Source organism: Ornithodoros turicata, chromosome 2 (assembly GCF_037126465.1).
Source record: "Ornithodoros turicata isolate Travis chromosome 2, ASM3712646v1, whole genome shotgun sequence".
Classification (NCBI taxonomy): Eukaryota; Metazoa; Arthropoda; class Arachnida; order Ixodida; family Argasidae; genus Ornithodoros; species Ornithodoros turicata.
Genome location: NC_088202.1, coordinates 102,641,133 through 102,656,301, shown reverse-complemented (window position 1 = coordinate 102,656,301; position 15,169 = coordinate 102,641,133). Strand labels below are relative to the sequence as shown.

The 15,169-nt window shown below is 46.2% G+C and overlaps 1 protein-coding gene across 1 annotated transcript; it reads right to left on the bottom strand.

The window, feature by feature from the left end:
* Positions 1-668: 668 nt before the first annotated feature.
* LOC135385865 (proteoglycan 4-like) lies at positions 669-6,266 on the bottom strand. The gene is made up of 4 exons (XM_064615434.1): positions 6,068-6,266; positions 4,535-4,641; positions 4,347-4,436; positions 669-2,220 (listed from the first exon to the last, which is right to left on the bottom strand). Exons 1-4 carry the CDS (start codon positions 6,132-6,134, stop codon positions 925-927), a joined length of 1,560 nt encoding a protein of 519 aa, XP_064471504.1. The 5' UTR covers positions 6,135-6,266; the 3' UTR covers positions 669-924.
* Between the last annotated feature and the right edge of the window lie 8,903 nt (positions 6,267-15,169).

Genomic DNA, 15,169 nt, shown 5'->3' with positions numbered 1-15,169 from the left:
ACATATACCTTACATTCATTACCTTTGAACTCAATTTTCTTGCTTTAATTACCTTTCATTACTCTTATCTCTTACTCTTAATTACTTTCAACTGCTTCAATTCCATATCATTTACCTTCATTTACATTTACGCTCTCAGCTCCCCTTTACATGGCCACCTATACCTCTTCCCCGGTGAGGCTTCATCTCATACAGACGCTTTTTCCATTTTGACACTCCTAATGCTAACGCATTAATAAAGCTACGACGGGTCAGAACTGCTGTCATGATCCGTGTACCTTTATCTTATTTATCCATTCTATTCCAAAGATCAGTTTTTACCAATTTTTAGGGGTCACCACGTTATCTCTAGAAATGTGTGGCAATGGTTAATGACTTAGTATTGAGTTAATGTATAGAATACCCTACGCAGGAGACTTTTCGAAAGGAAGCCCACTAAGCTGTCTCGAACCAAATCATGTTTGTCTGACGTCATCGATTTAATGTGCAATGTCCCTGTTGCCTCGCCCCAGTTTCTTTTCATGTATTGGTAGTGGAGAGACCTGGCTTTTGTTTGGACAGAAAGCAACTATAGCTATGTTCACCCGAAGAAAAGCAACACCGGTTCTGTAGAAGCGCTTTATATTTACTTATATGTCACCGCAACAATAACACATACTAAGCGTAAGTGTTAAATGAAGGAATATGTTTATCACTGTTTTCCAGGGGATAAATACAACGGCAAAAAGATTTGCCTGCAATGCCCGGTCAGATATGATGACGAGCGGCTTGTGATTACGGCGTAGTTGGCTAACCCTACATGGCTTCATTTGCGTGATGAGGGCTTCATTGTGCAGTTGCACTGTGATAACTGGCACGTCAATGTGGATCTGACGTTCCTACTGTACCAGATACTGTTACCGACTGCAGTTAACTTTCTTTGTTTTATTTCGTTGTACCTTCAGACTCTGCTGGCGTTGATGAGGCCGCGACCTCTGCAGTCGCTGCATTTCGAGATTGCTTATCTTCGTTACGCTTGGCTGTGCTTTCTGATTGCTCGTCAGTTGTGGTTCCAAGCTCTTCTTCGTGATTTTCCTTTGTTGTCACTTCCGGCGGCAACTTTGCCTGAACAGCTGTTGTGACTTCAGGTACTTCCTCGTGGTTTGATGTTACGTCAGGCTGCTGGGTCGTCACCTCGGATTCTACAGCTGTTTTGGCCTCATGTTCTTCTTCGTGAGCTCGCATAGTTGTTGGTTCTGGATACTGTGTCGTGGTCTCGGGTTCTGCATCTGATGCGACCTCAGATTCGTCGTCTTGCCATCGCCTTGTTGTTAATTCTGGTTGCTTGGTCATGGCTTCTGTTCCTCCAACGGTTGTGACTTGAGGTGTTTCCCCGTTTGTTTGCTTTGTTGTTTGTTCTGGCTGCCCGGCTTTGGCTTCGGATTCTGCAGGTGTTGTGTCCTCAGGGGTCTCTTCGTGTCTTTCTCTTGTGGTTGGTTCCGCCTGCTTGGTCGTGACTACGGCTTCTACAGCTGTTGTGGCTTCAGGTTCTTCCTCCTTTGTTTGCTCTGTTGTTAGTGCTGGATGCTCAGTTTTGGCTTCGGGTTCTGCAGGTGTTGTGGCCTCTGGGGTCTCTTCCTGTGTTCCCCTTGTTTTCGGTTGCGGTTGCTTGGTTGTGGCTTCAAGTTCTGCTGGTCTTGTGGCCTCAGGTTCTTCGTGTTTTGGACTCGTTGTTAATTCCGGCTGATTTGTCGTAGCCTCAGGTGTTGCAGGTGCTGTGGCCTCAGGTTCTTGGTGGCTTTGTTCTGTCGCTACCTCCGGCTGCTTTGTTGTAGCTTCGGATACTTCATGCCTTTGCTTTGTTGTTACTTCCGTCTTCTTAGTTGTGGCCTCGGGTTCTGCAGTTGTCGTGGGCTGAGGTTCGGTTTCGTACCTTTGCTTTGTCGTTAGCTGAGACGGCTTAGTCGTAGCCTTAGGATGTGCTGCCGTTGTTGGCTCAGGCTGTTTCTCTGGTTCGGTAGGCCCTGTTTCCTCAGGTAAGACCGTCTCCTTTCGCGACACAGTTGTAGCCACGGTCTGCACCGTCTGATCACGCTTAGTCGTTGTCTCAGGTCCCTGAGTTGGCACACGTGGTGCCAGCGACGTCACTTCTGATGTGATTTCGGGTTCCTGAGTGGGTTCTTCTGGGAGACTGAACACGCACTCTCCGTCGTAACAAAAACCAGCTACGCGATAAGACATCTGCAAAGTGGTCAATAAGTCATAAATATCGAGCGTTACAGTAACGCCGCAGCGGCGAACCACGTTGTCTATAACAGACAAGTAATGCAACTTGCACCAAAAACTCACGTAAAATTTGGAGTTGAAAGGTATAATCACCATGTTTAAGCGTAGTTCCTAGGGCTAAAAATATTCCAAGATGAGAACGCATGTTGTATAACTGGAGAACACTTCCCTCTTCTGCCCCACCAGAAGAGGGAAGTGTATCGTACAGTGGTTATAGATTGAACATTAAACGCGTGGAACTATTTAGTAGGGAAAACTAGCACAAGCTTGCTCCTCCTGTGATTACCATTCGCGTACGTTATTATTGCTGATGTATCTTTCGTTTTCTCGATTTTTTTTTGTCACGATATGACGACATAGTGCACTCGTGTCTTGGATGCCACATTCATCGCGGTTGTGTGTTTGGCCTAGACTGACTGCGTGCTTTGATACTAAAAATATGGCATGCTATGAATAAAGTTATGTGCTGTGTTTGTCGCCCAGTGAAATTTCCCACTTCGCTACTCCCGGCTAACTTACAAGTCGTGACGTACTCGTATGTCCGTCATGTACAGATTTTGCTTAACAGAAAGTGACATGATCAGCGCACAGTTTAAAATGAGCTGCATTACACGCTCCTAACTAGCCATCATTCCGAGTCAGATCGTTCTGTCCCTTGATTTGTTGAAAGTGGGAGGCTACGTACAGCTTGGGACAAAAGTTTACGGAACACGGCACCTGCGTATTTCTTCATCGGAGCGCTTCCCTGCTAGCTGTCACGAAGCTATCGAATAGAAAACGGGTGGCGGGCTATTCGATCCATCTCTCAGTATGTATGTCCACTCGTTTTTGCAGCTAGGTTGTCGCTCCATTGGAGAAATGTGACACCCCGGTGTTCCGTAAACTTTTGTCCCAAGCTGTACGCGTGTGCATTTTATTTTGCTACCACACCACCGCCTAGATTTTTGAAACCCAGGCACTCGAAAGGCAATAACAAAAGAAAGAGAAGTTATTATACATACACACACACAAATGGGATGATGATGTGGTGAGTCATTCTCCGCCGTTATGGCGGTGTACTGCCCACTGCGCTTGCGGAAGGGATGAGAAAGTGGTGATGATGGAAAGGTGTCCTATTAGAGTTCGTCCATTAATCCAGTTATGGAGAGGAACTCAGCAACAGCTCGTAGGCCTTGCATCAGATGTTAGGGGTCTGACCATGGCCCGAGAATTCTGGCTAAGTCGAACTGGCGTTGATGGACGCGTTGGAGAGCAGTTCCCATGAGGGCGCGCTCGCGCTCGTACTGTCCGCAGATCAGGATTACGTGATGGAGGTCACCGCGCACACCACACGTGAAACAGAGGCTGGACGCGCCGGCACCGATGAGGTGTTTGAGAGCCGGTGTAACAGCCACATTAAGCCTCATGCGGTGGAATACTGTGGTAAAGGAACGTGGCATTCGGCGGGGGAGAGTAAGGGACAATGTGGGGTCAACGGAGTAAAGCAGAGAGTGGGTGGTGATGTCACGTTGCCATTGAGAATGCATCATGGGGCCAGTGAAGCTTGAGACGAGGTAACGGCGATCCCCTCGAGTTATTACAGTTATTATAGATTCGGCTGTCTCCTATGAATAGATGTATTCCTCCTAGCAGTCGAGTCTGCGACGCAACTGTAACGCACAAGGGTATGTGGAAATACGACACACACACACATAAATGGGATGATGCGGATGGATGCGGATGAATGGGATGATGAGGTGGGTCATTCTCCGCCGTTATGGCGGTACACTGCCCCATCGCGCTGGTGGAAGGGATGAGAAAGTGATGATGATGGAAAGGTGTCCTATTAGAGTTCGTCCATTAGTCCAGTGCTGGAGAGGAACTCAGCAACAGCTCGTAGGCCTTGCATCAGATGTGAGGGGTCCGTGGTGGAGATACGAGATGAGCACATTGGACACGAACCTCCGTTAAATAGCGCTTGTACCGCACCACCGCACCTAACTATTTCTTCAATTGTTTGATATCTTGTACATGTACACTACTTTTTTCCACGCTTAAAAAAAAGAAAAGAGAAAATATGCAGCGAAAAACGAAAGTCTTACAAAACACGGTGTTCCGTCGTCCTCGTTCTCGTACCGAAAACCACGTCCTCGGCAGGCGTACATGCACCAAAGCACTCTGCCAGCAACTTCCTAAGAGCAACAAAGACAAACCATTAATCCGAATTAGACTGAACTGAAAGTCATCGTAATTATTGTCGTTCAGCAGGGGAAAAAGTGCATATACTTACAACGCGGTATCGTGATCTCCTCAAGCACTTTCCTTCCGAGGGGTACCACCATCCGCGGCCTGGCAAGTGGTGTTGCCAACCTCCTGGCCACCATGCTTCTCCGTATGCTGTTTGTACAGATAAAGACAGTACGTGTCATACTCGCATCTAAACATGTGTTAATCGAACCCTATGGAAGGGAAAATGATGTCGCATTCGGCTGGATTGTTGAGAAATGAACGACGGCCGACTAGAGCGCAAAGGTGCGGTATTGGCAGATGAGCGCACAACTGACGGCAATTCGTTGCGAAATTTTGATGTGCTTTGGGTAGTACGATTTCGTGCAGACAACGAGCGTCCTTCGGCAGTGCACCGGTTGTCAATATGACTGGTAAATAGAAACCCAGCGCTTAGCAAGCCGGATAGCAAGCCGACACCCTGTCTGGCTGACCTTTCCCTCGTTCCTCCTCTTTGTTATCATTAAACATATCCCCCCCAGCGCTTGCTTGCCATTTCTCCACGAAGTAATGATGCCATTTCTGAAAGCGTGGTCTCGATTCCAGCGATCACAAAACATCAGCGTCATGGACAGTCATCGAAAATCTACGGATCGTGAGTACGATCCCGACGGAGGATGATAGCAAAGTGGGGAAGGTAAACATTACTTGCAGCACTGTGTGTGGAGGTGTCTGGCGAACGTTAAAGAATCTCTGGTGGACGAAATGATCCGCAGTGCTACTCTGCGACACGTGCAGTATGTCGCCACATAAATGCAGGCGGACTCACCTTACGTGTAAGTCTACTCCCAATTATTTTTAACACTGAAAAGCTCCAAGATCCTGACACCAGGTCAGTTACAGAAATTCGAATAATAGAAATCTGGCGTAGTTGATATGTACTAATCATGATGAGGTCAGCGCAGAGTGGACTTGGAACGAAGGACGTCGGCACAGTTCACCACGAATTCGGCCCCAGGTGCACGATACTCCGTGAGCAACGTGCCGCCATGTCGGCAGGCAGACTAACTGACCGGCAATAAAACGCCACCAAGAAAAGGAAGGAAACATAAAACTGAGAACGGCCTTCATTACTGCAACTCGTTCACTTTGATAGTTCCGCATTACTTTACTTCCTCAGTGCTACTTTACATTCCAGTCAACATGTCCTTATTGTCATCGTGCCGTCTGGATATGATGTCCCTCTGAGATGATTTCAATACGAGTACTGGAACTCAGTTTGCTTGATATTCCTCTATCTACTCACTACCTTTTCGTTATCGCGGCGAGGTGTGCAGAAACCCAAGATGTCGATGTCGATGGCGTACCCAGCGCTGAACATGCAAAGTTATGTCACAAGATTTCACTTGAGAGCAAGCGATGGGCCGTGGCCATGGCATCTAGTCAATCTAGATTTGCTACTCTTTCGCAGCGTCTGTGCAACAGATTCGGTGTAATTTGCAATGTGTCAAAACTATTGATAAAACAAGATGCATAACTAAGACTTAACGTAATATCTCTCTTTTTTACTACTGAAATCATGTCAACGCAGACTTACCATGTCCGTGGTCCACCAAGGCCAAAGTAATACCAAGCAGTAACAGGGCTACCAGGGATATCTTCATATCGTTATGTAGCGTCCAATGTCTAGCGCGTACAGCCAAGCAATGGTAGTCGTTGACACTCCTATGTGTAAACCGTACGCGGTCCGTGAACGTCTCTGTTCTTTATTGCACGAACGCTTTATATCCCACACAAAGAGCCGGTACCGGAGAAGTTCGTGTTCCTTATCATTGCTTTCATAGAATGCCTTATGTAAGCAACTGGCATAAATGACTTTACGAGGTACGTCAAGTCGGAAATGCTCTTTTCTTTCTTTTAGTCTATGACTGGCCCTGTTTGCTGTAGTTCGTAGATGAAGCTGTAAAAGGACCGGAACAGAGATTATTCTCGCGATTGCTGCTAGTAGCGGCAAGTATATGTCACTATGCGTCTAGCTATGCATCATCGAACGGAATGAGACAGCATAGAATAAAGCGAGAGTTCTGCAACAACTCCGGGCCATTTACCGGCTATAGAGCAATTGTCGTTTCGAGTACCGCTTGACCCCATGCCATTTTCACGCCGCCTTCATCCGTGAGATTGACTGTAAACGCTGTGGTTGACGAGATGCTGATCACATCCGTGTTTCAACACGCTTGAAATCTCTGTAGTTTCATGTTTGTGTCAGAGAACCTCTACGTCTACTTTTCTCCTCTCATGCGAAGTGATGGACAGAGTACCTCAACATTGTGCTTGAAGTAAAGTACCAAGTGCCTGATATATCATGTATACTTTAAGTACACTAGAAAGTATAATACTGCAAACGTAGTTGAACTGAAGCACGAACAACAACGTATATATATTCTGATGATGAAGTGGGGAGGTTTTCCACTCTAGGAGTGGAACGCTGCCCCATAGCTAGGGAGTCTAATATGAGTGGTGACAATGATGATTGTTGACGATAAGAGATGACGGGAATGATCAGAGCGGCGATGGCGATGCTGAACGTGATCGTGATGGTGGGAATGTCCGAGAGCGCTGCTGGGGTCATAATGAGTCCTTTAGGCCTGTCGCCTCAAAAAAGTCAACCACATGACGTAAGGCCGCCCTGGAGTGGGCCGCGGCGTCCCAAGGGCCGAGGATGGTCGTGAAGTTGAAGGGGCGGCAGACAAGGGTGGCAAGCTGTGACTGCAGTGTACGCCTTTCTTTGATATAGGTCCGGCAGCGGAGGAGTATCTGTTCTACGTTGGCAAGTACACCACACTCGTTTCACATAGGGCTAGCCTCACAGCCTAGCTGGTAGCGATAGAACGGAGTGAAGGCCACAAAGCACGAAGTACTACGTAAAGGTATCGGGTATCTGTTAAATACCATGATTCCATTTCACTCCCTATCTTTTCAAATATCAGAGGTCCCCCGAGGTTCAACATTACAGGTCCTCTTTTCTTTTTAGTTCACATAAATGATCTTACTCAATACACTGAACATTTTGAGGCGTATAATTGGGAGTAGAGTCACACGTAAGGTGAGTCAGCCTACACCCGGTGTTTCAGGATGGTCCGCTGGCTGAATGTTTCGTGAACAGGTGGTACTATCGAAAAGCTGTCTTTTTAGTCATCGTCCCCGAGACATCGGCCAAGGACTGGACAGCGAGAGGCTGCTTAGCATACGCTCATTAATTAAATAAAACTCCTCATTAAATATTAAATAAATAATTTTATAATAACATAAATTTTAATTGAAATGCTTTGGGAACCTCTGTTTTCCCGACCGGAACCTTCAGCGAAAAATGTGCGAGGAAAAAACCGGGGTCGATACTTAGTGATTTTTAGAGTAATTAATTGGTTTCGGATTTCATTCTCTTTGCGCGGAGCAACGTGCCAATGCGGTGTTTCGCTCAGCTATACGGCTGACAAGTATGCGTTCATCCACCTGGTTAACACACGGGGGTGAGGGAAGATAAGGAACAGCCAGAAGAGGCGATTCGGTGCATCACTCGTCATCATCGCGATGAAGCCAAGCTCTGTGGCGGTTCGTTATCTTCCGTTACCCCTATGTTCGAACAAGGCGCGTTGGTACGCTGCTCCGTGCAAGAAATATGTAAACCGAAACCAACTCATTACTATAAAAATCACAAGTATCGACGTGTTTTCTTCTTCTGGAACATTTTTCGCTGAAGGTTTCGCTCGGTAAAACAGAGAGTCCGATAGAGCGTCCGAAGTAAAAAGTTAGGACTTTTATTTGTTAATGAGCGTACGCGAATCATCCACTCACTGCTCAGTTCTGGACCGATGTCGATCTAATTTCGGTGTCTTAGGGACGCTCACTGAAAAGGAAACTTTTCGATAGCGCCACCTGTTTGCGAATTATTCAGCCAGATGACCTTCGTGAAACACCCGGTATACATGTGTGGGGGCATGCTGCACGTGCCGCAGGTTATAGGACTGCGGATAATTACGACCCTCTGGTGTTCTCTCCGACACACTGTGCAGGAAGCAATGTTTCGTCCTTGCTAGTCGTTTCCAAGATACAACGCGTGTCTTTATGCAGACGACACAAGTTTGCAATATTAGCACTATATTAGGGCACTGTTACAGTAGTAGCACTACTTAGCAATATAATTGGACTATCTTTCAAATTCAGTCTCCCCCCTTTTATTTTCTTCCAACATCAACGTCTCTCAAATCACGAACTGATTACCGATTAGATGATTGGTGCAACATTAATATATTCCACTGAAATGCGAAGAAGTAGCAGTTTGCTATGTGACCGCAATGTGACTGACAGTGTGTGTGGACAGTGTGTGTGAGTGACTCACTGAGTGTCTCTGCCACTCATTGTTCTTATTGAAGTTAGCCATTTTTGTTTTTGTAAGTGATCTGGAATAGCCAGTTCTCGTAATGAGCGCCCATTTCTCCATTTTTTTCCTCATCTCAACCCAACTCTATGCAGGGTTTTCTCAATTTTTTTCTAATTCATAATCAATCAATCCACTTGCCGCAACTCCTCCTACAGTCTTGTTTTCGAATGGTGCTCCATTGGAGATCTATGAAGAATTCAAATTGGGAGGGGGGGGGGGGGGTGCTTGGTCCACATTTCCACTTCACAGCCTGTGTCATATATATTAATCGGAAAATTCAGTGTTATTTCCCGTTATTTCCCTGTGTCTGTACACTGCTGAATTTGTACTACGCGTTCGTCCATTCCCATTTAGCGTTACTGTGCCTCCCGTGTAAAGACTTAAAATCACACGTACATACACTACCAACAACACAAAGCCGGGCTATTAGAATAATTTTAGATTGTCAAATCTTTAACAGATTTCACACGGAGACTTTCACATACTTGGTGTCCACCAAATATCGACCGGTCTATTGAATATCGCTTTCCGGATAAGATGTAATCTTAAATTACCGTGACAATAAACGTAAGTAATTCTTTGTGCGATCCGCCATACCAGGACACGAGCCGTTATTATAGCCGTTATATATTATATTTAGGTGTCATACCTCTTCTCATCTCATTTTTCGGAACTTTCTTTTCTTTCACTTTTTTAGATAATTTCCCTGTTGTTGACGTGCGATTGTATGTGTTTCTCACATTACAATGTGCGTGTGCTCTTTTCTCATTTTCAATTCAAGTCATGTATATTTTTTTTCTTCATGTACAGACTCTTTTTGTGTGTGTGTGACCGCGTAGGTCGTGTCCAATAAAACATTATTATTATTATATTAAACGTTCCGAGGGCAAAACGAAATTGTGGGAAATTGTAATTTTTGTTTTGTAGTATCTGTACATGGAACAGACTGTCACAAATTGAAGGAATACAGAACAGAAGACACATCCCACCATTCAAGAGGTAAACAAAATACCTCTTGCGTTGTACACTCCAAAATTGTATACACCTTCTTGGGTGTAATTGGATGATACCATAACTGATTAGTTTTTTGGTGTAAATCAACACCTTAAGATGGAAGTACGCCCTCCAGGAGAGGTGCTAATTTGACACCATCTGGGGTGTAACCAAGTGGTACCGTAACTGATTCATTTTCGGTGTAAATCAACACCCTTAAACAATACCGTAACGTGTGCAGCTTTGTTTCTATAGAGAGTGTATTATGCATACCAACCAAAGTAAATGCATAACATGAAAATGTAATGCATTGTGGACAAATTCTCCCGACAGCAATTCCGTACTGGTGCCATATTGGACCAATATACGGTCTGGTATGCAGATAAGGATGTACACGCTTAAAATTAGCGATAAATTTGGAACATCACATAAATGACATAACTAACTAAAAGCTCGCTTAGAAAGGTATTTCCTTTCTAAGAAAAAAGATACTATGTACATTGCTGGTCTTGCGCGCGTCTGCTAGTTTGATAGCCCTGCTCGCCTTCCAGTCAAAACGAAGGGTGAGGTGTCTATGTTTAATTTGATTATATGTACACACACACACACACACACACAAAAAAAAACACGGAAGAAAGGAATCCCTTGGAGTATCAACTCACCATCAAGATAACGTCTGTGTTTCTTACTGATTTTGGTATGAGGGAAAATTTAGACTCAGCGTACACGGCATTCATATTCCATGACAATGTTAAACAGTTTCCTCAGTTACACCCTTTTCACACCAGTAGAAAATTAGTAGTAAATTACGAAGATTCCGGAATCTCAAATCCCTTCCTAGGATTCGAGGATTCGGTTGACCCATCCCTAATAAATATTTCCACTTTAGTGCCCCTTTAGGAGCTAGTCACACCATGTGAAACAGAATGATTTTTGATTGGCAATGGGGGGAACGAATCAGGTCTTAGGGGGCACATACACGCGACACACCCGCACTGTCTCATCGAGCTGTTTATCGGACTGTGTGTGTATATCTTTGCGTTCCCAACTTTTACTATTCAACAACATAAATGCTTTAGATCGCAATAACATGTAAACATTTCAATCTCGTTAATAATGTTTTAATATCTATTCGGGACACAAATATAGTTATTGACCTTTTTCGAGTCTGTAGTCTCATGCAGTATGGTACTTGAGTGCTTGGCGGGAAAGTGGGTACAAAGTGCGGTACAAAGCGCACAATTTTAAAAGTATTTAAAATAAAGTACAAATTCTCAGAAATGTAGTTAAAGTAGCACTTGGTACTTCAAGTACTTTCCATCACTGCACAGGTCCTTGCCTCCTGGTTGTTATTGTGTTTCGATGCGTTCTTCTATAACCAACACGCTCTCTAGACTTATCGCTATTCCCCGTAACTGCGGTCGCCGTCCTCCGGTAGTATAGCATGTGGAGATATCTCTTATCTAGTGCAGACAGACAATATATCTTTTATGTGGGAAGTAAAGCATACTGCACGTGGAAACGCCCCAAAGATACGGAAACCATTGTTTATGAGTCGGGCTAAGGTTGATTGGCACAGTCTCAATCGGGCGGAAAGAGCCCCCGCTTGCCTCTGTAGATACCAGGAGAAGTCAGTTAGCTCTAAGCCCAAGGTATGACGCAATACAGTGACGATATTACAGTGCTGCGGCAGGAATAACGAGTCTGGTTTTTTTTTTTGGCACACGTTAGTCTTTCTGTAGAAGTTGTGCACCACAGGATACGGTAGGCCATCGTGCAACTCCGTTATGTCAGAAAATCGTCAGTGTAAGGATCCCTGGGGCACGTTTAGGGAGAACAAATCACAATAGGTCACTTTCACGTGAGATATGGCGGGGTGGTTGGCAGATATAGTCGGGTGACCTCGGACATAGTTGGTAGCGCACGTTTGGAACGAGGCGGCCCGGCGGAAACGCACAAATGTGGGGCTCATTTTGCATATTCATCCATTCACGACCTCGTGCACTGTCCATGATGAACTTAAATGGCACGTTAAAGCCAGGGGCTCGATGCTCAAGTTTTCGGCATTCCATACCGAGGTAATAGGTAGGTTTGCACGTAAGGTATGTCAGCCTATTTGTGTGGCGACACGCTGCAGGTGCCGCAGGGTAGGACCCGCGGTGGCCCATCGCAACGTTGGTATGCGATCCCGATCTACCGAAACGTTTATCATGTGGCGCCTCGTGACGCTTGGAGCACGCCAACTTAAAAAATAAAATACAAAACAAAATAAAAAAAAAAACGGTATGTTCGGTTCAGCATCGGGCCCCTGTTCTTCGCTGTTACCTCGTCGATTTCACTCTTGTTCCGGAGTGCCTCAAACTGAAGATTCTTGCATCATCACAATTACACCAGCAAGCTTGCACAACAAAACAACAACAAGATGAATGACGATGGGATGAGGTGATTCACCGCCAACAATTGCGGTACCATACCTCAGTGCATGTGGGTTAATATGTGAGTGGGATGATGATGACAAAGATGAGGTACACACATTCGCACACACACATGACACACGCAAATGAGATATCACACACGCGAGTGCGTCGTCACTGATGGGGATAGTAGTTCATCCGGTCGGCAACCGGAGATGCAGTAAAGTTTCTCCTTTCCGTAGAGGGGTTCGGTGATGTGTTGCGAGTACGGTAGCCGCTTGCAGGAGACGTCCGACGAGAGGGATAACTCAACAGCAACAATATTTAATACAAATATATACAAGGCATATACATATCAAGGCAAATGCTTACTGATTGAGAACTCGGGGGACATGAGGCGACAAGGTCCCAGACCTTCCGGTGGTGAAAGTCCCCGCTCGAGCTGTCGCAAATTAGCGGGTGTCCGCTTATAAAGACCACAATTGGCCGCTGCCCACCAACATGGTAGCGCCAATCAAAACATTCAAAAGAAAGCGAAACCAACTGTCTAATTGGTTACATTAACTAGGTTGGACACGTGAAATCCTCCGCCCCCACTTGGACTAAATCTGTTAATCCCGTCCGCCATCTTGGACATGTCGTAGTGTCCACAGTGCTTTCGGCTCAAGGGATTGCCTCTATAGGGCCACAAAAGCGAGCTGACCAAATGGGTCACGAGTGGCGGAGTTCCAAGAAGAGCAGCTGTCGCGCGCGAGCACAAAGAGTTATTCAACTGGTCGTTCAGTCTGGCGACGATGGAGGCGAAAATAAAAATGTTTTCGTAGTTACAGGTTTAACCTTTACACCTCCCTGCTTAGATTCGTTGTGGGGCACAGTTGAACCACAAGGAATAAACTACAGACGGGTTAAACACACTAGCATAGAAATAATCACCCGTGTACAAATTCATCACACCAAAGGTTCGTGTGACACTACTGAACATGCAATACAACGTGACAGTGCTTGCAACGACAAGCTCTGAAAATGGTACGTGTTGCTGTTGAAACGCATTATGTCAGTCAGTACATTGAACAGACACTAAAATTATGGCGGAAAAACACAAAGGTTCCTTAGAACAAAGTGGTGAGAGCGAGTGACTCTCGAGGTTCACACATACATTGCAACGCACCTGCTCTAGCCTAATTCCTACTCAAACCGCAACCGCGATAAAGCGTCCGCATTCCCGTGCGCGCTTCCCTTGCGGTGAACAATATTCACATTATAACGCTGGAGTGCAAGAGCCCAGCGCGCGAGCTTCGAACCCTGTGGTGTCGTACAGGTCAGGTATGAAAGAGGATTGTGGTCGGACACCACAGTTACTTGTGCCCCGAACACCCAATGATCGAATTTCTTGAGCGCCCAGATGACCGCGAACGCCTCTCGTTCAATCGCCGCCCACCGAGCCTGCGTGTCCGAAAATCGGTGGCTTGCGAACGATATGGGCACTTCTTTGCCATTGCGGTCCTTTTGGGCTAGGCATGCTCCAGCCGCCAACGCTGACGCGTCCGTAAATACCCAATACGGTTTTTCGGGGTCAGGAGTTGTCAGTGCTACTGCGTCTTTTAAACTCGATTTGAGGGCCTGAAAGGAGGCTTCGGCTTCGTTATCCCACGGGATCGTGTTCGGGACCCTTTTCCCGGTCAGCCGCGTTAGAGGGGTCGCTATCTTTGCATAATCCTTAACATAGTCGCGGTAATAGCCGCATAACCCAAGTACGCTCCTGAGCTCCTTTTTTGAAGTTGGACGCTTCAGCTCAGATATGGTTTTGATCTTTTCTGGATCGGGTGCGTGACTTCCTGATCCCACAATGTGCCCTAGATAGCGGATAGAACTTCGCGCTATCTGACACTTAGATAAATTCGCCGTTAACTTCGTGGCTTTTAACGTGGTTAGTACCGCCTCCAAATGGTGCAGGTGATCCTCCCATGTTTCCGAGTACACGGCTATGTCATCAAGGTAAGCACAGGCATGCTCCTGGTGCTTCGCAAGGATGGCGTTTACAGTCCGCTGGAACGTCGCTGCTGCGTTTTTGAGACCAAACGGCATCACCCGCCACGCAAATTGACCGAAATGCGTAACAAACGCGGTCTTTTCTTGGCTGTTTACCTCAAGGGGAATTTGCCAGTATCCCCGGCGTAGATCTAGCAAAGTGATGAACCGCGCCCTTCCTACGCGAAAAACTAGCTCCTGTTGAAGTTCCATTGGGTACGCGTCATCTATTGTGTCGGCGTTAAGCGCCCTATAGTCCACGCAGAGACGGACTCCACCGTCTTTCTTAGTAACACAGACGACGGGGTGGGAGTACTCAGTGACGATAGGATACACCAGCCCTTGTTCGAGCAATTCATTGACTTGTTGTTCTACTTCTTTCCGAAGCAATTGAGGTGTGCGGTAAGGATGAGACCGTTTCGGGACGTACCCCTCACGCAACTTTATAACATGCGCACCTACATCTGCAACTTTGGGGACGTCCACGAACACTGTCGCGAATGACTGAAATAGTCGCCTGACCTGATTGGCTTCACTTTCCCCCAAATGCGAAGTTGCCTCGGCTGGCAAGACAGACTGCCCTTTGTCCCTTTTTGTCGGCGCGGGTTCCACATCCCCAAATTCCTCCTCTCCTTGGAAAATGACTCCTACGTGATTCACCCTGGCCTTGTAGGCCCTTAAATTGTTGGCATGAATCGTGCGCGTTTTTCCGTCGTCCGTTAGTACATCATACGAGTGCTGTCGTCGTTTCCCTATTACTTGGTAGGGGCCCTTCCACTTTGCCTGATGCTTTGCTGATCGGCTGGTATCGAAAACAATAACC